General features: G+C 41.3%; 3 protein-coding genes across 3 annotated transcripts; all 3 read right to left on the reverse strand.

The window, feature by feature from the left end:
• Nucleotides 1-98: 98 nt before the first annotated feature.
• Nucleotides 99-3,173, reverse strand: LOC104456457 (uncharacterized protein At4g08330, chloroplastic-like). The gene is made up of 2 exons (XM_010071256.3): nucleotides 2,999-3,173; nucleotides 99-2,288 (listed from the first exon to the last, which is right to left on the reverse strand). Exons 1-2 carry the CDS (start codon nucleotides 3,148-3,150, stop codon nucleotides 1,946-1,948), a joined length of 495 nt encoding a protein of 164 aa, XP_010069558.1. The 5' UTR covers nucleotides 3,151-3,173; the 3' UTR covers nucleotides 99-1,945.
• A 1,579-nt stretch (nucleotides 3,174-4,752) lies between these two features.
• On the reverse strand, nucleotides 4,753-7,562 carry LOC104456458 (F-box/LRR-repeat protein 12). The gene is made up of 3 exons (XM_010071257.3): nucleotides 7,375-7,562; nucleotides 6,586-6,642; nucleotides 4,753-6,507 (listed from the first exon to the last, which is right to left on the reverse strand). The coding sequence occupies exon 3, from the start codon at nucleotides 6,235-6,237 to the stop codon at nucleotides 5,065-5,067; it is 1,173 nt and encodes a 390-aa protein (XP_010069559.1). The 5' UTR covers nucleotides 6,238-6,507; nucleotides 6,586-6,642; nucleotides 7,375-7,562; the 3' UTR covers nucleotides 4,753-5,064.
• Nucleotides 7,563-8,421: 859 nt separating this feature from the next.
• Nucleotides 8,422-13,262, reverse strand: LOC104456459 (GPN-loop GTPase 3). The gene is made up of 10 exons (XM_010071258.3): nucleotides 13,112-13,262; nucleotides 12,470-12,698; nucleotides 12,249-12,357; nucleotides 12,086-12,167; nucleotides 11,755-11,840; nucleotides 10,808-10,911; nucleotides 10,562-10,692; nucleotides 10,396-10,489; nucleotides 9,754-9,809; nucleotides 8,422-8,784 (listed from the first exon to the last, which is right to left on the reverse strand). The coding sequence occupies exons 2-10, from the start codon at nucleotides 12,512-12,514 to the stop codon at nucleotides 8,679-8,681; spliced, it is 813 nt and encodes a 270-aa protein (XP_010069560.1). The 5' UTR covers nucleotides 12,515-12,698; nucleotides 13,112-13,262; the 3' UTR covers nucleotides 8,422-8,678.
• Between the last annotated feature and the right edge of the window lie 13,938 nt (nucleotides 13,263-27,200).

Consider the following 27,200-nt stretch of genomic DNA (forward strand, 5'->3'; position numbering starts at 1 on the left):
CTCTTTTCTCCTGTGCTTTCAGGGGTCGGGCTATATTGCGGACGAAATTCTTCGGGGGGATTTGATAGGTCCTTTAACAGGAGAACCAGGAGACAGTGTATCAAGAAAATAATTGACGACGACGATGAACGTTGCCAAATTTCTCAGGGTAATACTCAGACCGCTGCATCACACCTGTTCAAGCCAATCAATTCATCATCTTCCTTTCGAAGAAAATAAGTTGATATATACAGGTCAAAGCTAAATTTCTTGATCATGCCGCCGACTACATCTCTCTGAAAGTTTGCCTTCAGCTTTGACAATCACATGGAGAAGTTGAGGTGTGAATGCATCGAAGCAGGAAACACAATTAGCTTAAATAAGCCAATTTTTGTGCACTGAAATTACGCTCGACTGATCTTGATAGCAAATCAAGCGGGCTGGCTGACACAGCTCAATGTTCAAGTCAGCTAACTCTGCATGATAATCATTACGCATAATATCGTCTAGCAGTTCAGTATTCATCCTTGGATCTGAACACGATGCTTTTCGGTTTCAAACAGTTTGATTGTGTTTCCTGAAACAGTCGCAAAATGTGAATCCCTGCTCCAGTAAAGAACCATAAGCATCTTGCGCCCATTTCTCAATGCCTCCAACCTGCAGTTGCCAAAGTTCCAATGATGGCTCGCATGAAGTATTTCCAGGTTAGTGCAGTATCTCTTGATGGATCGCCACCCTGGAAGCTTGACCTCATGGCAGAATGCCAAGTCCCATTCTCCAAGGAACGGGTAGCCCTTCGCAATTTCCAAGATGGATTCGTCACCAATGGATCTGCACCCCCAAAGCTTAGGAACTTCAAGCCTTCCAGCAAATCCTGCCCCAATTACGGCCGACTTCTTTGTAGGAACACACGGACTTACCTAAGAAACATCTAGGAATTCAAGCCTGCTGCCGCTGACAATTGCCATTATGACCTTCGTGTCGATCTTACAGAACTCAGCATTGATATGCACTAGAGTTGATGAACAGCTTGTTAGCCCCATGCCTCTTACATTCATACAGTAGAAAATATCGACGGCACAGAGCTTCCGACATTGTTGTGATGGAGCTCTTTAACCACCATCGCTTATAGAAAAACAGTACACAAGATTGACATCCTCCAGATCCAAGCAAACCCCGGCCAGAGCTCCTAACCCGACTTCGGTAATACTAAAGCATTTGACTAACAACGGTCAATGATGGACAGCCAGCAGCAACTGTAGACATCCCACGGTCAGTAATAGCGGAATGGTAGTCAAGATAAAGACATTGAATAGGTGAACCATTCAACCACAATCAGGTCAAATCTGAATCAGATAATTCAGTTCAGCCAGAAAGAGATAAGGACTTGAGGTGCTTGACAGGCAAGCAATTTATTGAGATGGAAATACTTGACATAAAGATTGTAGTAGGATGCAGAAAGGTTCGACTGGTAATGATCTGCAGATAAGGGCTTGAGGTGCTTGATGGGCAAGCAATTTATTAAGATGGAAATACACCAAGATTGCAGTAAAAGGCAGAAAGGTTCAACTTGTAATGATCGAGGTGCTTGACGGGCAAGCAATCTATTGAGGTGCTTGACGGACAAGCAATCTATTGAGTTGGAAATACTTCACACAAAGATTGTAGTAGGATACAGAAAGGTTCGTCTTGTAATGATCTACAGCAATATCTTGAATGTGAAGCCAGCGACAACATGTTAGACCAAATGATGCACGACCAGAACTACAGCCTAGCTTTTGAAAAATAAGAGCAAGGCAATCATCAGACGGGTGTATGATGGAGGTAAGATTGATCTCCAGCCGGAACTTCTATGTCAACTTCAGCAATCTTGGGACGGTTGCAGCAGCCTAGCTTTTGAACAATAAGAGCGAGGCAACTATCAGACAATGTAAGATGACGTCCAGCCAGATCTTCTATGCCGACTTCAGCAATCTTCGGACGGTTGCAGAGCACGAATATTTACAGTAAACTTCTTATAAGACGATGTGGACAAGTTCGGGGAGTCAAAGCCGCAAAGAGCCGGTGAGTCCCCGTAGCCATATCCAATATGAGCCCCGCATTTACGGCAGAGAAGCTTCGTCTTGAGGCCCCTGCGAACCCAGGCGACGGGGAAGCAGTTTACTTGGTCGACCTGTGTGAAACGACTGAGGTCAACAGAAAGAAAGGAGATAGAACCTTTCTTTATCGATTTGCGATACTTCGAGCCTATCCCTGAGGTAATCCTATTGGAAGATGTCAAGTTCAAGGGATAACCACAAGATCCACAGCTGCAAATGAAAAGAGGAAGAAACAATTTCAATGATCTCCTGCTAAATGTAAGATGATAACCATCTAATACACTATCCAAAGGGCCAAACAACAAGCCACTGCAAGAGAGTAAAGTCTTCGATTCCACAAAAACCCGATCATTCATGGTTTTTCCTTTAGCAAAGCAAGAACAAAAACTGCATAAACCTCAAAATCGCCATCCACAAGCTTCCTAAGTGCTCCTCCATAATCCCCCTAATACAAACCGAGGTTGCTTAAGTAGTAAGAAACCGTCGCTTAAGCGCAGGCTAAAATCACCGCGCTTACACATTCTCTTCGGGCCCTCCGCCTCATGGGGCGAGGCATTACTCAGTTCAGGAACAACCAAATCGTTTTCTAATGACTTGATGCCGAGCGAGGCAAAACCCATCAACTCGAAAACATCTAAGATCAACAAAACACCGTCGCCGCCCTTCAAGATCAATTGCTTCACTCAGAGACGAAGACAGCAACGTTGCCGCACGAAAGGACTGCCAAACCTCATCAAAACTACAGAATTTTCAGAATACAACGCAGAACTGTGCCAAACTGACGTAACCCAAATGCAGAAATCCACAGAAACGGCGACAGGAACGGAAAAGATCGAAACTTTCCCACAATTCAAGCACAAAACAGCACATCAAACGGAGGGGAAACGATACAGCAGCGAGAGAGAGAGAGAGGAGGTGACCTGTAGGAGACGTCAGCGGGGTGGAGGGACATCTCGCTGCCCTCTCGCTTGTTGGAATCGAGGGATGCTTTAGAGGAATCACATGGAACAATATCATTCTCAAAGGCCTGGTACCATCCAATGAGAAGGAAGGAATAGATTTCGCTTTCCATTCTTTCCAAAGTTTCAATTTTTATTTTCGGTGGCCTTCCTTTTCTTCTTTCGGTTTATTTATTTATTTATTTATTTTTGGAGATTTCGAAGAATGGAATGCACGAGGGGGATCCTCTGACTTCTCAGTTGTCCCTTCTTCATGTCTGTACCCTTGCGCTCGTCGTACTTTCCAGGGAAAAATAAAAAATAAAAAAAAAAAATTTTTCTATTTTTCCTTCACAAGAAAACAGCCCGAACAAGCTATCATGCCGTATAATATTATTCTCGCGCCGGCCAATACTAATATCGACATAATATAAACTCGTCTTAGTACACCTTACATTCCGTTCTATCATCAACCGATCGGAATGCGTCGAGTAATATTGACTTCGAATTAAATTTACTTGTGCCGTGTCAAAATTGAAATCTCTTGCAATAAATCCACACCCTCCTATAATTTTCTTTTTCCGCCGTGATATAAAAAGGCAATAAATCCACACCCTCCTATAATTTTCTTTTTCTGCCGTGATATAAAATGGCAATCATACTCGATGGTCATCAACCATAAATAAAATGCAAATTAAAATGCTAGGCATGCATCCTAGGGGTGTGCAACGGGAACCGCCCGAACCGGGAACCGGCCGAACCGGACCGAACCGGTCGGTTTTGGGCGGTTCCCACGGTCCCCGGTTCCTAATCTTGGAACCGGTGGCGGTCGGTCCGGTTCCCGGTTTCAAGGTGAGAACCGGACCGAACCAGACCGACCGGACCGAACCAAATTTTTTTATATATAATTTATATACATAGAATTAATAAAACATATAAACATGATAACTTATTGCAACTAAAATTGCAATTTGAGGTAGCAACCTCTTATGTGGCCAAGAGACCATTAAAATCCTTTTTGTTACTCTTTTATTTATAGAAAAATCTCCTTGATAGTTTCGACGTGGGACTAAGATTTCAAGAGATCCCGTGAATCACACAAGTGAAGTTTAAATATTTTGCACGTGGAACACGTGTGATTAGTTTTGTTGAATTGCCCGAGAATCGAAATAAATTGATCGGTCAAGAGCGCGGTCACTCTTTAGTTCTTTAGTTGATTTTTTTGGACCGAACCGGACCGGACCGGAACCGATGGTCCGGTCCGGTTCCCGGTCCTAGGACCAAACGGTCCGGTCCACGGTTCGCAATTTTGGGAACCGGGAACGGTTCCAATCACAATCACCCCTAATGCATCCTAAGCATAAGATTTTTGCCAACATTGCAAAAAGAGAATTGGATTTGTGTGGCATTTCTTATTCACATACAATATATAAGGATGATAGCCAAAATGATCTATGAACTTTTGATTCAACGTGCAACGTCATTCCTTAACTTTTAATTTGCACAATACAAGGTTCTATATTTTTGTCCAATGTGCGCCATTCTTAGAGTTTTAATTTGTTCAATGTAGTCTTCGAATTATTTGTAAATGTTTAATGCAGTCTTTAAACTATATGAAAATGTTCAAAAGTTCAAGAACCACGTTGAACATTACACTAAAATTCATGAACAACATTGAACAAATTTTAATAATTCGAGAGCCACATTGAACGTCAAACTAAAATTCAGAGAACACATTTAGCAAACTAAAAATTCAGGGATAACATTGCAAATTTGATCAACATTGAGAGATCATTTGTGTTATTTTTCCATATACGTTTGTGCACAACACACTTTTATACAATTTCACTAAGCATGAATCACCGCCTCCAAAGTTTGGTCGAAAGGAAGCTTCTCAGTGCACCAAAATTTGAACGTACAGGAACGATCTCAATTACCATAGAAAACAAGCACCAAACCAAGAGGATCCATTAAATCAACCCCTCCCCCATGTTCTGATTCGATGCATCTTAATGTCGAAAGTCACCAGAGAACAAATCATGTATGTACTACCATGAAGCCGCCCGCTCAGGTGCTAGGCACGTTACCTCTTCGTCCTTCATCTCAACACTGTTTCTTTGCATTTTGAACAGTTCTATTGCAAGACCTGAGACGCGAGCACCCCTGCCGATATAAAGAACAGCAAGCTTCTTGCACCCCCTTCTCAGTGCCTCAAGGCCCAGGTCACATAGATTCTGACATCGGTTCACGTGAAGCTTCTCGAGGTTATTACAGTGCAACCCAACAGCTTGCCACCCCGGCGTCTTGACCCCATGGCACGATGCCAAGTTCCATTCCTGTAGTAACGGACAACCCCTCGCGATTGCAGCAGCAGATTCATTGCCAATAGATCTGCACAATCGGAGGTTAAGAACTTTCAACCTTTGAGCAAACCCTGAGCCGATTGTGACAAAGCAATCAGGACCGTGCCCACAGCCAACGCTGCCAATGTTTAGATATTCAAGCCCACCACCGCTCATGATTCCTCTTATTCCCTCGGCATCAAGATTACAGGACTCAGCATCTACATGTATCAGTGTTGGCGAGCAACCTCTAATTCCAACGCCAGTTACGTCCCCACTACAATGGGAAATCTTGATGGCCCTGAGATTGCGGCATCCTTCTGATAGAGCTCTTAAACCACGGTCGCTAATACATGAACAGTATGTGAGATTCACATTCTGTAGATCTGAGCAACCACTAGCCAAAGTTTCTAAGCCAACATCAGTAATATTGCAGCGGTAAAGACTGATTACATTTAAAGATCGACAGCCAGCAGCAATTGCAGACACTCCATGGTCTGTAATTTTCAAACAGCCGTCAAGATAAAGACTTTGAATACTTGAACCATAGGATCGCAATGGGGTCAAGCCTGAATCAGGTAATTCTGTGCAGCCTGAAAGAGACAGAGACTGTAGATGCTGAAAACGTGCAAGTAGTCTGTTAAGATGGAAAGAGTTGACATTAAGATTGGGGTACGATGGAGAAAGCTTCAAGAGGGTGAATGAACAGTCAAATTGTAATGATCGACGGGAGATATTCTGAACATGAAGCAAGCGACGACACGTTAAGCCGAATGATGCACGATCATTGCTACTCTTTAGCCTTTGAAAAATAAAGATGAGGCAATCATCAGGCAGTTGCATGATGGAGGCAGGACGATTGCCAGAAAGATCTTCCATGTTGATTCGACAATCTCCTGACGGATAAAGAGCTCAGATATTCACAGTTAACCTTTTATAAGAAGATGTAGACGAGTTGGGAGACCACAAAGAGGCAGGCAGTCTCCATAGCAATATCTGATATGAACCCCACAATTACAGCAGAAAGCATTTTGTCTCCAGCCACTCCCAACACCCAAGCGACGAGAAAGGTATACAAGACCTTCCCGTCATCCTCATTCAAGATAAGCACAGGGTGGAAAGAGGGGAGCACATCCAAGCTTCGTCGACCTGTATGAAACTATGCAGATCAACAGAGAGGACGAAGATAAAACCTCTCTTCATTCTCTTCCAACATTCAGAGCCTACCTCAGAAGTTATTCTACTGGTAGATGCCAGGTTCAGGGAACGACACAAGACCCGCAGCTGCAAACCAAAAGAAAAGGACTTTGAATTTTCAGTCTACTAGTTGAGAATCCATACACATTCCATATCGCGACAAGGATATTCCCTAATGAATAAAAAATAATCCCTTTTTTGTATAATCCTACAAAAGGCAAGTATCATTCTGGAGCAATCTAAACCGACGCCTGGTCGGAAATTAAAAACCGTCGCATCTTAACATAGCTTATCCATGTCGACACGGTATTTACTGCCCATCTTCGAAAGTCGGATCAGTCTTCCAAAACCATCCCCCCTAAAATGTACAGAACAAGTAACCATTTTTATCGATAAATTAGCAGAATTCCATCAGAACCGGCTCGGTGCATTTTCAGGCCGATGCAGTACACACTCAAATTTCCAGTCTTCCTCTCAAAGAAAGGACAGAGGTTCGCATACCATCGTAACCAATCCCCCAAGCCAAGGACATGAACTCGAACGAAGCGCTTCGCTATCTTAAACCATTATCGGATTGACAAAAGCACCAGGCTTTTTCGCTGCCGCCAGCTCTACAACTAGAGTTCGACGCTACCACGATCGCCCGGAACCAGCTCTCTACAATCGAAAGTCCGACAAGAAATGCAAAGCCGCAATTTTTCTCCGACCATCCAACACAATTTCACCAGAAAAAACCAAAATTGCGGCAAAATCAAGCGATACATCCGATTTTCAGCGGGTTTTTTCGCGAAGAAACGAGAGAGAAATAGAGGAACGTACATGGGATGGGTATGGTCGAAAGGACGCGCCTTCGTTTCCGCTCTGATGATTCGACAGATGACCCGGGAGGAGCCAAACGGTGATGATAAGCAAATGAGAAGAAGGGGAAGAGAGAGAGAGAGAGAGAGAGATGTTTCCACCTCCTCCTCGTTTTTACGTTTTCCGAAGGTTTTTTTGTCTCTGTCCGTCTGGGCATTAGCATGAGCTTGAGAGTGTCGTTTTTAGTGTTTCTTGGGTCGAGCGAGAGTGTCGTTTTTAGCAGAGGCCTGTTTTTACCCCACCGGAGTCGTAAATGGCCTCGTCGGAGGACGAACGTGGTGAATTTTAGTACTCAAATCCTTACCAATTGAATCGGCGCCAAGGATGCTATTTCGCATTATGGCCAGCCCACCTGCCTGCCGATCAATGCCGTGGTTCGAAGTTGCGATCCCGTCTAGTATCACCCAACTATGCCACAGTTCTAAGTCACTGTCGTCCCATGAGAGGAACACTTCATTAATGAGGCGGATCAAAGCTTAAAGATTTGGTACTTCGATTCCTAAATCGCCGTTTCCTTTTGCAAGAGATTAATTAACATCAGGGCGGATATTTCGACGATATTTTCGGGCTTTAGCAGCTGAAGTGCAAGAACTAGCAACATCAATATGATGCTATAAAAGTGACGATCGCCGTATTCATAACCTACCAATTACGAGCAAACCTTCGAGCTTCATTAATTTCCCATTAATGGTATGTTCAAAAGGTTGACATTAAATTTCGGTATAGTGACATAGAAACTGCAAACTTTGCTTGGCTAGACTTTACCCTGGAAACTGATGCAAAAGAATGAACCCAGTACACAAACACTGAATAACTGTGATAGAACATTGAATAGACAACGCATAGATCATCTCGGGTTTGCTGATTTGTGTCACAATAAAATTTGCCCATAGATACTATTCAGCCCAAGCCGACGTTGGGATCTCAAACTCATGCTTATATTCGAGTGGGGTGAGAGTATAGACCAAGACTTGATCAAGTGCAAACAAAATTAATCCCGGGCACAAATGAGGGAAACCAAGATAATTTAAAAGCAAAACAGAGGAACTAACTCACGTTGGAGCATAAGATTATAGAAAGTTTCAGTCTCCAGGACATGGACTCTAAACAGAAGGCCTATATCTACACTTCAACTCCACTCCGCTAGAAATATCACACAAGTTTCGACCCAATGACAAATGACATGATGTGGATGGAAGGATCGACATCACCGCGCAACACTTCAAAGTTGTCATAAGACACTCCCAAGTACATCGAAAATACATCTAGGGACTTAAGTCATCCTCTTCTGGATCCAAATCCTTGACCTTGACGTCCGCGTCTTCCCCATACTGGATGCAATTGTCGATTTGGGACAATACATATTGTATGCTGCAAAATACAACAAATTTTCTTTTAAATCGATAGAAACATGTTTAGACAATCGCATCATTTCATTCCTCACTCTATTTAAGCCTTAATCACTGGATAGAAAAGGCCAAGAGAGACCAGAAAAATCTGAGGTTCTCATAGCTTCCTAGAAGTCTCTCATCTTATACGGCTAGTAGTCCAAATCGTTTAACTTGGCATGACTAGAGTTTTCATATAGAAAGGCCATATAGCAAATACCAAAGGAGGGGAGTTTCTATACAACACTTTCGCACAGCAGACATAGAAGAGTACCAAGGATTTACAGAACAACGAAGAACTAGTCCGACAAAACAAACCACAAGGAGGGATAATCATCAAAAAGGAGAAGCAACAACTCTTCAACAAATTAAATATCCATAACCTACAATCCCACAGATTTTTCAGAATTTCAAGCGCCACAATCCATATATTCAGCTGATTCATTTCAGTAAGTAAAAGTTTATTTTTCCACTGAAAACAAACCAAAATCATCCAATCATGTCCTTAAAATCCCATGGAAGCCACATGCTGCTGCTAAAAATGAATAAGCAGAAACATGTTTTAGACTATAAAAGATCACACCAAGTCAGATATTTTCACAGCCTCTCTCGAGATGCCATCAACTAGAGACACAGAAAGATCCCATTGAACTTTTCTAATTACATAAAAGCAATTAACAAGTGTAGTCCAAAATTTCATCCACACAACTGAGCCTGATGGGTGTTCATGAACAAACAACCATTAAAACAAACAATGTTTCCAACTGAGCACAAGTGCATGCTTGCTCATGTGTGTGACAGAAGAGATGCAGCAAAAGAACAAGGGCATGAGCAAAGATGTAAGAGCATATGCACTCGGAGTGGCATTCCTACAGTCTAATATATACATATCAACATACACACACATACACACAAACACATGTGGGGGAAGAGAGAGAGAGAGAGAGAGAACCTGCTCTCTTTCCTCAAATCGAGAGGTATGAAGCTCACCATGCTATATTCATCCACCTAAATCAAAAACTCTTTGGAGTTAAGGCAATGAGAAATGTCCTAGCAAGATTAGATTACTAGCGAAAATCATGAATTATAACAAGCCAAATCAAAGGAGGATGAGTTCCCAGGTACTTATAAGCAATGATAGAAAGAAGCCAGAATGCTGCAATAGCACATACAACATAATGGCAGTATAAAGTACAAAGCACCACAAACATATTCAGTTTATTCACCATTTACAAATGAGAACTGAAGGAATCATTGAAAGCAACTAAAGAGCAGTTCAAAAGAGAATCTGTACGTATTTCCACTTCTACACCATGTGTAAATTTAACATCCAATACTAATTTGCAAATAACCACAAATTACGATCACTAAGTTTTACCAGTATACATGCAAAGCAGATATCTCACAAACCAGCTCTGCCAAAGATTAATTGAGCTTCTCAAACTTAGGATTGAGCAATTCAAAAGCAAGTCTGCATGTCTTTCCATTTCCAGGCCATGCGGGCACTCACCATCCAGCATTATCTTGCAAAAAACCTCAAAGTGCAATCACTACTAAGTTAAGCCAGTATGCATGAAGCAGATACATTACATACCAGTTCTGCCAAAGCTTTATTGAGCTTCTCAAACTTAGGAGCCATTGTTTGGTTCAACTCTGACAACAACACTCGAGGTTCCGGATTCAAGTAACTAAATTAAGAAAAACTCATCAGCCATATCAAATATGCAAAAGAAGCCGCCCTGAGAGGATTAGGAACTCACTCATCAATATCTCTCTTGTTTTTCACAAGGTCCATTTTTGACAGGATATTTACATGGGGCAATTCGAGTTGAACCATGGCAGAGAGAGATGCCATGCATCCACTGATAAATTTGGTCACATCTGTGATGAACTGTTACAAACAACTTGAAACTTTATAATCTAGATAACAAATCAATTGCCTCAAAATGTATCAAGAGGCAACAAAGTAATTAAAGATTAAAAAAAAAAGGCAATGTCCCACAAACCTGTGAATCAAGCAAGTATACCCCACAGACATTGAAGTTCTTACGCTGTAAATGCTCCACAAAATTTCGAAGCACTGGCACATGTGAGAAAAGTTCTATCTGGCCTGTAAAGTGCTTCGCAGTTATAATAGTTCATTTTAATGTGCAGACATAGTAAAAAAAGTACATAAGCCACATAAATGCCCGTGCATTCTATGATAATTATGCTTGCAAATGGAATTTGCTTAAAATGATGACGTTTGAATGAGGAAGAAACAAAGCAAAAATCAAGTCCAGATAAAAACTTGCACAAGACATCATATGACAATGCCAATAAGTTAGTTCACCATGAAATATTGACGATCAGTGAAAAAAGGATGGAGAGTATTTTGACGTCTAAACAAGAGGTCTTCCACAATATTCAGGATATCTAAAAGACTAGGTAGAGAATTGCTTATGCAGATTCAATACTAAGGCATTTGTCAAGGGAAAGTAGAATGCAAGAAAAGTACAGTTGACCACCCTTAAGCAGCCACCAATTCAACATGTCAAAGAATTGCTATTAAGAGGTGGGCTAAATTGAGTTTAATCACATTAAGCAGCTTGAGGAATGTAAAAACGATATCTAGCAAAGATGAAGAGTAGAAATAACTATTTCCTAGTCCTACGAGCACATTTCTGCTAAAACAAGTATCAGAAGTCAATTGCAGCATTACATGTTTGTCCATGATTCTTGACATGTGATAATTGTTCACATTGCATGTTGTACACCATTAAGAGGCGGCTAAATTGACTTTCATAATATTTAACTGCTCGAGGAATGCAAAAACAATATCTAGCAAAGATGAAGAGTAGAAATAGCTTTTTCCCAATCCTACAAGCACATTTCTACCATAACAAGTATCACATGTCAATTGTAGCATCACATGTTAGTTAACAATCATTGAAATCAGTTATTGTGCTATTACCTGGGCAGTCGAATACTAAGTAATCATCGTCCAAATAGTTATCCAGCTCCTCAGTGAGCCAATCATCCAGGTTTTCCTCAAGATGTCTATGTGAGAACATTAAGGTCGTCCACTGTGACCAATAGAAAAACAAGGAAAATAGAGAACAGAAGAAGACTAAGATACTTCCATCCTCCGATATTAATCAAGCCTATTGAAGTAATGAAATAATGAAGTCTTCAATAAGGTGCATCTGACGTCATTTAGAGAAGCATTGAGTGAGGACATAAAAGCGCAACGGTAAGGGAAAAGCAAACAAAAATAAAAAACACGTAATAAATGACTTGGATACTCCATGCAGTACATGAGGCCACCATTTGGGCCTAGTCCAAGTTCCTCCATAACATCATCCAATGAAATGAGTTCTCTGATATCTGCAAGGAAACAAACCATTATTACGAAGATCGGCCGAGAAGTACAAAGCGACGCTAAAAAGGAAAGCAGATTTCATTTACCCATGGCCACAGGATAGTCAAAGTTCTCTGCTGCAGGATCTAGGTTAACAATGTGTATTGTCCGCCCAATAGCTTCACAATGTTGATACAAACTCGAGCAATAAGTCGACTGACGAAAAAAGGGAAGCAAATCAGTCCCAGGATAACACCAACCACAGAACAAACCAATCCGAAGCAAGATAAACATTCAGAATCATCCAAAACTTTCGATAGGAAATCACCTTGCCACTGCCGGCAGGGCCGATGACCAGCTGTGCGTAGCCCATCTTAGCCTTCGAAAACAGCTATCGAAATCAAAACGAACAGAGAGTATGGAAGACCCGGAGCGACTCGAGAACGGCAGCCGCAATATACGCGGTGCACCAAACGCCCACGGCAAACAGCAGGTTCAGCAAGTCAGAATAAGACATAATAATCAACGGCGCCGAGCACACAGATCATCTCAAAAACCTGCATTGCCCATTCGAAAAGGAAAAAAAAACAACATCATCAGAGCTCCCGCTCGAAACATCTCCATCAACATAACAGGAACCAATCAAGCTCACACAAGAGCATACGCTTAGTGACAAAACCACAACAGACACTTCGATTTTCAAGTAGCCCTACAATCGTTTCAAAAGCCGCGATGCTCTATCGGAAAAGGGAAGCGCGAACGCGAGACGATCGAACACGGAACGAGCTCGCTCGTATCGGCTCGACCGAACGCAACGGACACCGGAGACTGGGATCGGCCGAGGATCGCGCCGAGAAAACTCGTGAAACACGGGACGATGCTAATAGCGCTCGATCGTCCGACGATGATTCTAGAAACGAAGACGAAACATCAATGGCAACGCTGTAGAGAGAGAGAGAGAGAGAGATACCAGTGGTGAAGAGGAGCTGAGGGAGGTTGTTTTACTTTCTGGAAAGCCCTAATCCATGGAATATCTCTCGCACGCAAGGGCTTTAGAGAAGGGGGAAGTTGCAGGGGAAAGTGGTTACCGTGTGGAAGAAAGAGCAAAGAGGTGGTCCCTACAATATATAACAAAAGAGATGAACATATGGCCCCCAAAAAAAAAAGAGGGATATTAGCTTTTTTTATTAATTTGATGTCAATTTTAAATTATTGTAAAATTTTATTTATTTAAAAAAAATAGGTATTAATTTATTCCATTTTAACTTGAAAGACAGCATATGCTCCATTTCTCAAGGATGCCTTATAAAAACATATATTAGTGCGTTTTTTTGGCAATAATGTTATATTTTTCGACTAATGATGCAAATCTTTCGACATAAACTGTTGCGCTCACTTCTTTTAATGATTTTCAAGTTACTAATCATTCCGATAAATTTGCGTTCTTTTACAAGCAAAAATATGCATGAGTTGTAGACAAAATTCTAAATCTTTTGCCAAGTTATTGATATGTCATTAGAAGAATTTTAATCATCAATTGATTGAAAGAAACTCTTGTGAAGGGATTGTACACATATACAAAGAGAAAAGTACTTTAGGATTCGAATTTTGACGGTGGGGTTGTTTATAATATGGATTAGATTCAAATTTGATAATTGAAGTGGATGACAGATGAAATGAAGATATTAATTTAACAGAGCATGTGTGAAAATTACTAATTGAGGATGTTTTGGGACGAAACAAAAGGACAATGATCCCTTCAAAGTAAGAGATCCTCTTCACTTATATTACAGTATAAAATATTGTTCTGTCTACGTAACAAAATTTCGAAATATTTAAAATTAAAGCGAGGGCAAAGAAACTTTCTCATTGGCCAAATTCAACAAGGAAATGAAATTTCTCTTTCGATCGAGTTTATTTCAGCTGAAAAAGCAATTATATACTTCAATTTAGTTGCTGCATGCGTGCGAGATGACTCTTTCTGTTTGGTTTTGATGGTTTTTAGGTGATGGGCATAAATTGGCCTGTCCGCCCATGATGGGCGTAAAAGCCCGGCCCACAGGATTATGGCCCATGGATGGAGGGATACGATGAAGGAGTACGTTTCTATTTTTGAGAGAACGTATATAAGGGAGGAAAGTGAGAGACGAAGACACCTTTTGGCATTTTCAACGTACGTTCGTCTTTCCTCTCTCCCTCTAAAAGAAAACCAAAAGCTTAAGGCGACGCCATCTTCCCTCCAAGGCCAATCGACGTCATCGAATCGAACTGGATTGTTTTTCTCTTCCTCTTATCGGCGTTGGTGTTTAATCTGTGGCTAACAAGGTACGCTCGATTCCGTGGTGTGCTTTAGGATTGGTGATACATGTGAATTTCTTAGGTTTCGTCTTCCGCATTCGTTTTAGGGATTCGATTTAATGTCGAATCCGGTTTTTGGGAATCCGACATTCCCAACATTGGTATCAGAGCCTTAGTTCATGTTTTCCCGATCTCTTTCATGTTTTTATGATTGATTTTTCGCGAAAATATTCGACCGACACGAATCGAGACGCAAAATCCCGACACCTGAGCACTGTTCGTCCATTTTTTCGAGTTTTTGTAAGTCGAAATCGATTTCTGAAGGCATAAAGTGAAAGGGCTCGTCAAGACGAGTCCGTCGACATGTCGACCGCCGTCAGGCGACGCCACACGCGCCCACACACACGGCCAGAAGCCGCTGCGTGTGGGCGCCACGCGCCTGAAGTGCTTGCTTAGCTAGTGCGTGAGCCACACGCGCCAGTGACAGACCGGCACGTGCGCGACGCCGCCGGCCGGCGAACCAGCATGCGCCAGTCGGCAAACCAATGCGTGCTGACGTCACCGTGACGTCACCCAACAGTCGGTAACCGCTGGGATGACGTCATCGCCAACGACCGTTGGCCGGCCGGCAACCCGACTCGACCCGACATGCACGGATGCCTGGCGCGTGCCGTGCACGCGCCGGCTGACGTTTGTGTGACGTCAGCCCGCGCACATACGCGGCACGTGCCGGTCGGTTCGTCCGACCCGGCCCAACCGATCCGACCCGACCCGTTGACCCGTTGACCGCTTGACCGTTGACCGTTGACCATTAACAAAAAAAAAAGTAATTTGTTTTTTTTTCAATTATGTCTGTGTGGGTTAGAGGTAATCCATTTTTTATTCTGCATTTATTGCAAAAAAGGTCAGATTCATCTAATAGAGAATGAAACAGGTTTTTCACTTGAAAATGATGATATTGAATCCTTATTCTCTGCTGACGATGAACCAACTGAACAAACTCTTTTACTTGCTTTGGAGTTTGGTGAATAAGCTGACGGATGGAGCGGATAGGTGAAAATGATGAGGTTGGCTTTGCAAAGGCGGAGTAGGGGTTCATGAGGGGGAGCTGGGTTTCAGAAATCTTAGTCTCATCAGTAAGAGAGACTTCATAAAGGTAATCTATCTTTGAGGCATTAGAGACGCGGAACTCAGGAGGTGTTGAGGATGAAGACGAAGGTGTAAGGGACACTGGTGCTTCGAGGATTTCTGGTTCTGTAGACATGATGAGAGGAAATCTTCTCAGCACTGGATTCACCTGTCAAGCGCATGGAATGGGCAACATTAAAAACGAAACCATGGCTCTGATACCATGAATGGACCTAGACTTAGAACCAGGGAGGAAGAGTAAATTTACTGCAGGTATGCATCCCACAGTGGGCGAACGACCCCGTTCAAGCCCTTTAGGGACAGCCTTTTAGCAGCAAACCACTCAGTCCTTTAGTTCAGAGCCTAGAGACACCCAGAGATGCCAGGATGGAAACATTTCCAACCTACCCAAGCTGCATTTCTTGAAGGATCCTACCAGGCTGGAGAAGAAGAGAGAGTTTAGAAAACCATGGAGAGATCTTTACAAAGCACACACTTTACTTCAGGGGACTCTGCCCAAAACATTACACCCTCCTTGCCTTATATAGGCAATAAGAGGTCACAAGGACACACAGGGACCTAGCTCACGGGTCCGGGAACAACAGGGGCACCGAAAGGGAATTATTCGCACACTATGAACAGAAACCGTACTGTGAACAGTACATTCCCTAGCCTAGTGCTACAGTAAAAGTGAACAGTGGTTTGCTACAGTGAAAATGTACGGACTTAACAGTCTCGTCCATCTCGAGCATTGTAGCTACACACTGAGTCATCCGAGCTGCCTCCTAGGAGATGTGCTTCATACTTCTGTTCAAGGGCTTCAAGGTCTTCTGGTGAGAGGATCTAGTTCAATCTTCGTGATGAGGATGCTTGTTCATGAGCCCAATGTGATGCTTCTTCTTCAGCCCAGTTTGTATTTTCATCTTCCTGAAGGTTAGGAATTCTCGGCTGGGGCCAGTTGGATGGATCTGTATAGAAAGATGTGTCCATGCTTTGGAATTGTTCATAGGGATCCGGGACGAGAGGTCCTCCAAAGCGTGCATAGGGGTCCGAGTGGGACCGGACGATGTCATCTTCGCTTGTCATTTCGGGCTCTTGGGACGATGAGGCTTGTCTCGTATTCTTCGAGTGCTTCCTTAGCTTCGGTGCTAGGTCATAATGATTCCACGTGGTGGGTGCATTATTCCATATTTCTTCGGGAATGGTCTTGTTTTTCGGCACAGATTCGTTGGAGTTCTCGATATTCATTTTCGCAGAGTCGAACAGATCTAGGATAAGATCTGTAAATCCGAGCTTCTCGATTGTTCAAGCTAGGTTTATAGGATGTGGTTCCTATTTCTAGTGGTGCATCGAGAATACTGCCATTATTTCTGCAGAAATTCCAAGGGCGTCGAAAAAACAGGATGGTGTGGACTTCGGGGTTTGGCGTTGTCGATCTCAGTTCTCTTTCTAAGTCTTGTTTCCAACATGTAGGAGGATAGAACCAATTTAGAAATTCTAAAAGATTTCTATCACATTCCTTTTCGACGTTTCTTCCGAGCAGGAATATCCTTGTGAGGTTAGCAACGAATCTTCGGGTTGGGATTTCAAAAGCTATCAGATACTTATTGGTTAAGTACCATAATAACATTTTGAGCTGTTCGTGGAAATCATCTTCCTTCCAGATAAGAGGATGAATGAATGGATAATTAATATTTAACCCGAAAGGATAAAGAATCGAACCTCCATTGAATCTGAATAGGTCTGTATGGCATCGCCACATGAGGTTCTCCGGGTTCTCGGCAAAAGGTCGTTCGGGATCTCTTTGAATAATCTCCCGGGGATATTTCCAGCTCGTGAATCTTTGATGTTCTCAATCTTGTATTTTACTCCATGGTTGAGCATATGGAAAGCAGGCCGTTTGATGTACATGTTGATCTCGGCTGGTGCCTTTGGCCTTGATAAGAAGTCGGCAAGTACATTCTTCTTTCCGGGGAATATGCTTTGTTTCAAAGGAGTATTTTGAAAACCATTCAGCCCATCTAGCGGTTGGGAATTTGGAATCTGTTTTTGTTTAAACTTGGTCATCCGAGGGAAAGATGCCATGTCTAATTCTACCAGAAAGTGATGGCCGATGAGATGAAATTCAAATTTTTTGATTCCATTTTTGACTGCTAGGATTTCTTTGAAAGTGGAGTGGTAATGCATTTCAGCTTGAGAAAACTTCCCACTTTTATGGGCACATAGGAGTCTCTTACCATTAATTTCTTCAAAAGAACAGCCGCCAAAAGTATTCATCATCGGCGTCGGTTTGGAGAATTCTCTTTCTGTTGATGGTATTTGTAATGGTGGGAGATTGCATAATCTCCTTGAGTTCAAAGAATCGCTTTAGTCGAGCTTTTCCCAGGGTGGGGAATTTTTCTTTAGCATGGATTGCAAAGGAATCAGAAGCTTTGCAATATTTGGGACAAACACCCTGAGATAGTTAATTATCCCAAGGAACTGCTGGACTTGCTTTGTTGTGAAGTTATCCTGAGGAAACTTCAGTAATTCTTGGGCGATATGTGACCCTGGGTAGTATGTTCCTTTGTTAAGGTGCATACCAAGAAATTCAATTTCCGTCTGGGCAATATTCATCTTCCTTTGTGAAAGCATAATGCCATGCTTTCTTACGATTTCGCAACCTTGCTCAAGGAGTTGGCGGTGTGGATTCATCGGGTGTAGAGCAGAATATCGTCAATGTATACGGCTGCACTTGCTAGAATTGGTTGGAAAATGCGGCACATGGCCTTTTGGAAAAGGGATGGTGCTACCTTTAGACCGAAAGGAAGAACTTTCCATTGGAAGTGCTGGTTTGGAATACGTAATCTGTTTTGGATCTGTCTTCAGGATGGATTCCCAATTGCCAAAATTCGGCTTTGAGATCGAATTTGGAATAGATGTGGGCCTTGGTTAAACCACTAAAGAGTGAGTCTCTGGATGGTAAGGGGAACTTATCATCTTGGAGGAAAAGATTGAGAGGTTGATAGTTGATCACTAATCTCATTTTCCCTCCGTTTTGCTCGGCTCGCTTATTGACATAAAAGGCTTCACAAGCCCATTGTGAGTCGGAAACTTCAATAAGGCCTTGTTGCAAAAGTTCCGAGCATTCCTTTTGAGCTAAAACCAAATGTTCTGGTTTCATTCCCTGTGTGGCTCGCCTTGGTTGGATTTATGTCTTCATTTTTTTGAAAGGAAGACGAACAAAGAACTCGGGGTTTTTCCATAAAGGATGAGAGCACTTTTGGGCAAATTCTGCATGGGATTCTCGAACAAGATTCTAACAACTTTTGCATAATCGGATCCAATGAGACTCATTTCAATGGAAAACAGCCTCTAAATATTAACAAACTCGAGAGAATTGATCTTTATATCTAAGACCTTTTCCATGAATGATGCGAAGTTGAGAGATTTGAGTCATGATGTCCCACCCAATTATCGATCTTTATTGGGAAGATTGGATCCAAAAATTTTTGCGGTTATGGAACACTGCGGGAAGAACTGGACAAAGGATGACGGGAGTGGTTCGACATTTGTGGAGAAGGTATCTCCCGACGTTGCACTGAAGTATCGTATGTAAGGAGTCCAAAATTCTTCAGGTAGAATTTTTGTGTCTAGAATGGAACAACTTGCTCCTGTGTCAATAAGAGCAATGACATTGATAAGTTTGGCAAACTTTGAGGTGAGGATTTTAACAGGGAAATGGGGACAGTGAGTATGGCTTGAGAATATGTCAGGGTTTGGCTCGGAAGATGTGGGAGATATGTGAAAAATATCTTCAGATCCTGAGTCAGACTCAGTGTCACTAGAAGTTTGGTAAAAAGGAATTGCACAAAGAGTTTGTTCAGTTGGTTCATCGTCAGCAGAGAATAAGGATTCAATATCATCATTTTCAAGTGAAAAACCTGTTTCATTCTCTATTAGATGAATCGACCTTTTTTTCGCCCGAGGACAATTTTTGGCAAAATGTCCTTTTTGTTGCAAATGTAGCAACGACTTGACTTCTTATGGCCTGTGCGCTCCTTCCTTTTGCGTAGGTATCTCCATTTCTTCTTTTTTCGGAAATGTTTGGAGCCATGCTTGGATTTTTTAATTGAATATTTCTTGTAGTGCTTTTTCTTCTGGGAATACTGGCCACAAGTACCATCACAATCTTGTTTGGTGCATTTGATCTTTAACTTCTAAGAGGAACAAGCTCCTTCAAGACGTCTGTCATCTGTGATGTATGTTCGGACCATCCGACGCTTTAAGCATAATTCTTCAAGACATAGATGGACTTCTTGCTGAATTTCTCCCGGAGGAACGTCTTGTATTCTTCTTTGCTTTCCGAAGAAAGATCTTTCAACCATCGTGATAGCTCTTTGGGGATAGAAGTAAGGAAGACATGCTTTAAATTTGGATCTGCTCCAATTTGGTAAAAGAGTGAAGCATTAGTCGATAATGCTTATCAAGATGCTTTTTCGAAGGGAGCAGCATCTTCTTTCGAAAAATTCTCTTCTTTTCAGCTCTTTGAGATCTCCGGGGTTCCCACAAAGACATGATATAAATAAGTAAGGGCATGGCTGAAATTTGGTGACATTAGGAACGTGATTTGGTCTTGTTCCGTGAGTGACCGCCACAGAATTTAAGACTCCCGTGAATCTTGTAACAAAGTTGTAAAGGACATCATTCATATCATGGTTGGTAATGGATTGTGTACTCAACCAAGTATGAAACTCTTCAAGTCTTTCTGGCCATTTTGGGTAAGGAATATCATCAATGGAGAAGAATTGTTTTGATGCCATAGACACATGTCTGGTGGAATCGTTTCTGGTGGGATTACTTGTCTGTCCAAATTCGGATCAAAGCATAGTTTGATTCCATTTCATAGTCATAGTCCGGAGGAGTGTACGCCATAAATATTTGTGAGGTTGGTGGAACAATAGGGGAGAGTCGGTGGTATGATCTCGAGAAGGATGGAAAAGAGGAAAGGGATGATGAGTCCGATGTAGTAGAAGAAGTTTGCTTGGCTAGCATAATCTGCTTTTTTTCGGGATAACAGGATCGGGCTCAGCTGTTGGGTATTAGGATCAGCTTCTTACTTACCCAAATCCTTCAAAAAGGATTCTAGTGGATTTGATAACATCATCTCGGTCTGGTTTGTCTCTTATGACAATTGAGCTTGATTTGTCTTTTGTTTCCCTTTTTCCTTCGCGGGGCTTTGAGACGATTTCGTATTTCGCCATATCGGATCTCTTCGGAGGTATCTTCCGGAATATTGGCAAAAACAGATATTTGCGGTGCTGGGGGTACGTACCTAGTTCGAACAGGAGGTGCTAGTGGATCAAAAGGTCTAAATCTTTCTTCTTCAAGAATCTGAATCTGCTTCTTGAGCTTCTCTATCTCTGGTTTTGGACTTTCAAGATAATGGTACCCAAGATGTTGTCCTGATTCCAAAGCATGAAGCCTTTTCTGGAACTCAGAAAGTATCTTCTTGGTACTCTCATCATATCGTTGGAGGTCTTGTTGCACGTTTCCGATTTTGGAATCAATAGCCTTGAAGGCATTGTTCTATGCTAACAGAGTCTCTGGTTGCCAATTTAAGACAGCCTCAGCCACAGAGGTTTTTTTCTGTCTCCCATGTTCATCCACATCAGTGGGAGTAGGGACCTTAGGAACATGGCGGTATCTGCCATGAGGGTCAATAAACTCTTCCGTAGCAGGGAACGAGAGTTTTGATCCTTCCTTGACAAGGGGAGGAAAATCAGTTTCTTGGAACATGGCTATTGAAGAAGTGGATGGTGCTTCTGATGGAACTTCAAGCGGGTAAGAATGTTTCTTAGCCCACTTAAGGATTGGCTTATAGAATGGAGAGAGAACTTGCTTTTTCCGATAAGGAGATGGAGGTGGTGTTTTTGGTGGATCTGGTAAGGCTTGAGATATAGTCTTTGGGCTCGGTGATGGAGGTGGTGCATAAGAAACCATGAATTGGTATTTATCACATTCACCAAGAGTATCGACGGAGGAATCTCCGTTCAAGTACCTTTGGAAAATTTTATCTTTTGGCCTTTTCCGTTGAGGTGGGGGTCTTTCAAAAGGATCTACCTCGTCGGGGGATTTTGTGCAGTGAGAGCACTGACAAAAAGGATCCCAAAAACAATGACCATAATTGTCTTTATAGTAATGAACATGATGTCCATTACCATCAAAATGCTTGACATGCTTTTTTGGATCTGGCTCGGAAATAGACTGAGGGACACATGGTTCAATCATAAAGAGAGTTTGAAAGATAGAAGGACTTTCTTCTTTTTACTTGCCAAATTTGATGGAAACAGTTCCATCTTTTTTTCTCACGAACTCAGATTCCGTAGACTGGAAGGGTTTATTATGCTGATGTAGTATGACCAAGTTTAAACAAAAACAGATTCCAAATTCCCAACTGCTTAGATGGGCTGAATGGTTTTCAAAATACTCCTTTGAAACAAAGCATATTCCTAGAAAGAAGAATGTACTTGCTGACTTCTTATCAAGGCCAAAGGCACCAGCCGAGATCAACATGTACATCAAACGGCCTGCTTTCCATATGCTCAACCATGGAGTAAAATACAAGATTGAGAACATCAAAGATTCGCAGAGCTGGAAATATCCCCAGGAGATTATTTAGCAGATCCAGAACGACAGCCTTGCTGAGAACCTGGAGAACCTCATGTGGCGATGCCATACAGACCTATTCAGATTCAATGGAGGTTCGATTCTTTATCCAAGGCGAGCCACCTGGGAATGAAACCAGAACATTTGGTTTTAGCTCAAAAGGAATGCTCGGAACTTTTGCAACAAGGCCTTATTGAAGTTTCCGACTCACAATGGGCTTGTGAAGCATTTTATGTCAATAAGCGAGCCGAGCAAAACAGAGGGAAAATGAGATTAGTGATCAACTATCAACCTCTCAATCTTTTCCTCCAAGATGATAAGTTCCCCTTACCATCCAGAGACTCACTCTTTAGTCCAGAGACTCACTCTTTAGTGGTTTAACCAAGGCCCACATCTATTCCAAATTCGATCTCAAAGCCGAATTTTGGCAATTGGGAATCCATCCTGAAGACAGATCCAAAACAGGATTCTGTATTCCAAACCAGCACTTCCAATGGAAAGTTCTTCCTTTCGGTCTAAAGGTAGCACCATCCCTTTTCCAAAAGGCCATGTGCCGCATTTTCCAACCAATTCTAGCAAGTGCAGCCGTATACATTGACGATATTCTGCTCTACAGTCCTGATGAACAGTCACACTGCCAACTCCTTGAGCAGTTTGCGAGAAATCGTAAGAAAGCATGGCATTATGCTTTCACAAAGGAAGATGAATATTGCCCGGACGGAAATTGAATTTCTTGGTATGCACCTTAACAAAGGAACATACTACCCGGGGTCACATATCGCCCAAGAATTACTGAAGTTTCCTCGGGATAACTTCACAACAAAGCAAGTCCAGCGGTTCCTTGGGATAATTAACTATCTCAGGGTGTTTGTCCCAAATATTGCAAAGCTTCTGATTCCTTTGCAATCCATGCTAAAGAAAAATTCCCCACCCTAGGGAAAAGCTCAGACTAAAGCAGTTGCTGAACTCAAGGAGATTATGCAGAATCTCCCACCATTACAAATACCATCAACAGGAAAGAGAATTCTCCAAACTGACGCCAGTGATGAATACTGGGCGGCTGTTCTTTTTGAAGAAATTGATGGTAAGAGACTCCTATGTGCCCATAAAAGTGGGAAGTTTTCTCAAGCTGAAATGCATTACCACTCCACTTTCAAAGAAATCCTAGCAGTCAAAAATGAAATTTATGTATTTTCCATTTTGTTTATTGTGGATTATAAGTGATCCATTTTTAGTTCTGCATTTGTTGCAGGAACTATGATGCGTTATGCACGGATACCTACAATCCCGAGAATGAACGAATGAAGAGCTAGACTTAAAAGGCTGATAAAAGAGTTAACTGATTATCGGTGGCATGATGGTGATTTAGTATCACACGTGGTCAGGGTCAATCAGATGATACAGGAAATCATCTGGAATGGTTATCTTATGCCGGATTTTGAGAAGGTGCCGGCTTTGATGAACACTCTTCCACCTGAATGGCAAGCAGTGTGAGATTAGCTATGGGAGGTCAACGTGGTCCCGAGTTATAGGAGACTAGTGGTAGCTTTTGTAAGAGAGTATTATAGGATTGAGTTAACCAAAACTTCAACTCTTAGATTGAGCGCCACATGGCGCAGAGTCAATGCGCCTTGGAGGCAACATGAAAGCTCTCCAAAAGTTTTTCCATGGTTGGCAAATGTGCCTTCAAATTTCTCAGATATTTTGACTGATAGATTAGAATGAACATTACCTATTTATTTCTTAGATTAGTTTGAGATGTTTTTGAGTATGGATATCTCTTTCTATGTTGATATTTTTTTTCCTCTGTGTATATTACTTAGTGTAATGGATAATGTATTATGTGAAAGCATTATTATTCTATTGGATGTCAAATATTATTTTCTTTCTGTTATTATTGACTATTGTGAGTAGTTTATAGAAGTTTTTGTAACTTCATAGAATTTATTTTGCATAAGACAATTATATTAATAATAATTTTAAGTTAGGATTTTTGGAGGATGATTGGAAACATAGTGACCTTTTGATTCTAAAACCTTACTTGAAATTGTTCATTGATACGATATGTCTATGTAAAGTGGATGCATAAATGATAGACATTAATTATTCGTGCATATATGTTTGATGTGTTCAGATTGATGGTTTCAGCAACTAAGAACGCAATTGCTGATATAAACGGCAACAATTGTGAAATATTGAATATGAAGATTCAATATATGCTGGAAAAGCAAGAAGCACTAGAAGCTTTTGACCATGTTATGGAAGATTTTGAAGATGCCGTGCGTCACCTTGAGCTAGTAGAGGACCGCATAACGGCATTTGAGCCAAAAATAGGTATTTGCAATGCAAGTTCTAGCTCAGAAAGGGCTTTGAGCTCTAAGCGCAAGCGTATTGATTCGTTCAATATGTGGGAATGCAAAGGATCAAGTCCTTATTGCAAGAAATCAAGAGTTAACCAACACAAGAGAGGAAAACGTCCTCAAGTGAAGAAAATGTCAAGGGTGAGGTGTTACAATTGTGACAAGAAATGTTACTATGCTCGCAACCGTTGTGAACCGAAAAAGGTAAACACCTCTTCTACATTTAAAAACTTTTCTTATGTGTCAAGTTCTGTATTATTGGCTGAATCCAATCATTTGTGGACTATAGATTCAAGAGCGACAGACCATGTAGCGAAGGATAGAGAATCATTCGTGGAATTTCAACGAATACCAACTGGAACTATATGGATCTATGTAGGATATAACTCCAGAAATGAAGTTAAATGGATTGGCACCTGCCAATTGAACATGCATGGTGAACGCACCTTGTTCCTACATGATATTCTATATGTTCCGGAGATTCGTCGAAATTTATTGTCTGTTTTGGTGTTGGTTAAGCTTGGTTTTAATATGAACTTCCATAATAGAGGTGTAGATTTGTATTCTGATGCAAACTACCATACGTGTGGTTATTTTCTGGATGGTTTCATTGTATTAGATATTGACTATGTTAATGCAAATGTTTGTTATTCTCTTCTCACATCTCCTAATTCATTTGATAATGATGTGAATGTGTGGCATGCCAGACTTGGTCATATTGGCTAACAACATATGAATAGACTGGCCAAAGAGGGCTTATTGGGCAATATTGAAAAAGTCGATTTGCCCATATATGAGCATTGCCTAGTAGGAAAAATGACAAGAAAACCATTTGGAAAATGTAAAATAGCTGAATTTCCTCTGCATTTAATCCATTATGACGTCTGTGGTGCAATGAATGTGAAAAGAATGCATGGAGCTGTTTATTTCATCACTTTTATAGATGATTATACTCGATTGGGATATGTCTATTTGATTTCTCATAAATCTGAAGTATTAAGTTGTTTCAAAAGGTTTATGAACTTGAAAGAAAATCAATTAGACAAGAAAATAAAACTATTGAGATCCGATCGAGGTCGATAATATTTATCTGATGAGTTTAGAAAATTATGTAGTGAAAAAGGAATAGAAAAACAGTTGTCTATTCCATATACTCCTCAACAAAATAGTGTTGCAGAGAGAAGAAACAGAACCCTACTGGAAATGGTTAGGTCCATGATGGCGCATGCTAACTTACATATCACTTTTTGGAGTAATGCGTTGTTAACTGCTGCCTATATACTTAACCGGGTGTCTTCCAAATTAGTTAGTTCCACTCCATATGAGTTATGGACGGGTAGAAAACCGGACTTAAGTTTTCTTAAGCCATGGGGTTGTGCTGCCTATACTCATAAGTCATCTCACAAGTTTGGGAAATTGGGTCCTCAAGCAAAGAAGAGTATTTTAATGAGATACTCCGAACACTCGAAAGGGTATGTGTTCATAGGTGAGTAGGAAAGTGGGAGTATAACTGAATTTGAATCACGAGATATCACATTCTTAGAGGATGAATTTCCTAAGAATAGCGAAATAGGTGAAAATTACTCCCTATTTGAAACCTTAGATCAAGATAATGATATTAGTGGAGTTCATCCAAGTGGGAGTATTATGAGAAGTGATGAATTCAATTCAATTCATTCTCAATTACATCCACATGATGAGACGATATCATCATTATCTAATCTAAGTGGGAGCATAATGAGGAATGATATGCAAAGTGTACAATCTCTCATAAGGCGAACAAGTCGCCAAAGTATTCCCCGTCGACGTTTTGACATTGAATGGGAAACTTTTATGGTTGCTCCACAAGATGAGGATGAGCCAAGAAATATTAATGAAGCTCTGAAATGCCCTAGTAAGGAAAAATGGATTCATGCAATGGAATAGGAAATTGAGTCAATGAAATCAAATCAAGTCTGGGAATTGGTTGATCTTCCAAAAGGACGCAAAGATATTGGGAACAAGTGAGTTCTCAAAATAAAGCAAAAGGCCGATGGCTCAATAGAAAGGCATAAGGCTCGCCTTATGGCGAAGGGGTATAATCAACAGGAAATAATTGATTATGAAGATACATTTTCTCCTGTAGTGAGATTTACTTCGATTCGCATTATTCTGGCAATAGTGGATAATATGGATCTTGAGTTACATCAAATGGATGTAAAGACTGCTTTCCTCAATGGAGAATTAGGTGAAGAAATATATATGGAACAACCTACTGGTTTCATAGTGAAAGGTTAAGAAGAAAAGGTATGTCGATTTTTTGAGATCGATATATGGCCTTAAGCAGTCATCGAGACAATGGTATATACGTTTTCATAATGCCATAATGGCATATGATTTTACAATGATTGATGAGGATCATTGTGTATATATCAAAAGATCCAAGGATTAATTTGTGATCATATCATTATATGTTGATGATATACCGATTGTCGGAAGCAATATGGAGTTTGTTAATACTGTCAAAAGTTGGTTGTCATCCAACTTTAAGATGAAAGATATGGGTGAGACTGCATACATTGTTGGAGTTAAGATTTCAATGTATCGTTCGAAGAGATCGTTGTCTCTTTCGCAAGAAACATATAT

Source organism: Eucalyptus grandis, chromosome 8 (assembly GCF_016545825.1).
Source record: "Eucalyptus grandis isolate ANBG69807.140 chromosome 8, ASM1654582v1, whole genome shotgun sequence".
NCBI lineage: Eukaryota > Viridiplantae > Streptophyta > Magnoliopsida > Myrtales > Myrtaceae > Eucalyptus > Eucalyptus grandis.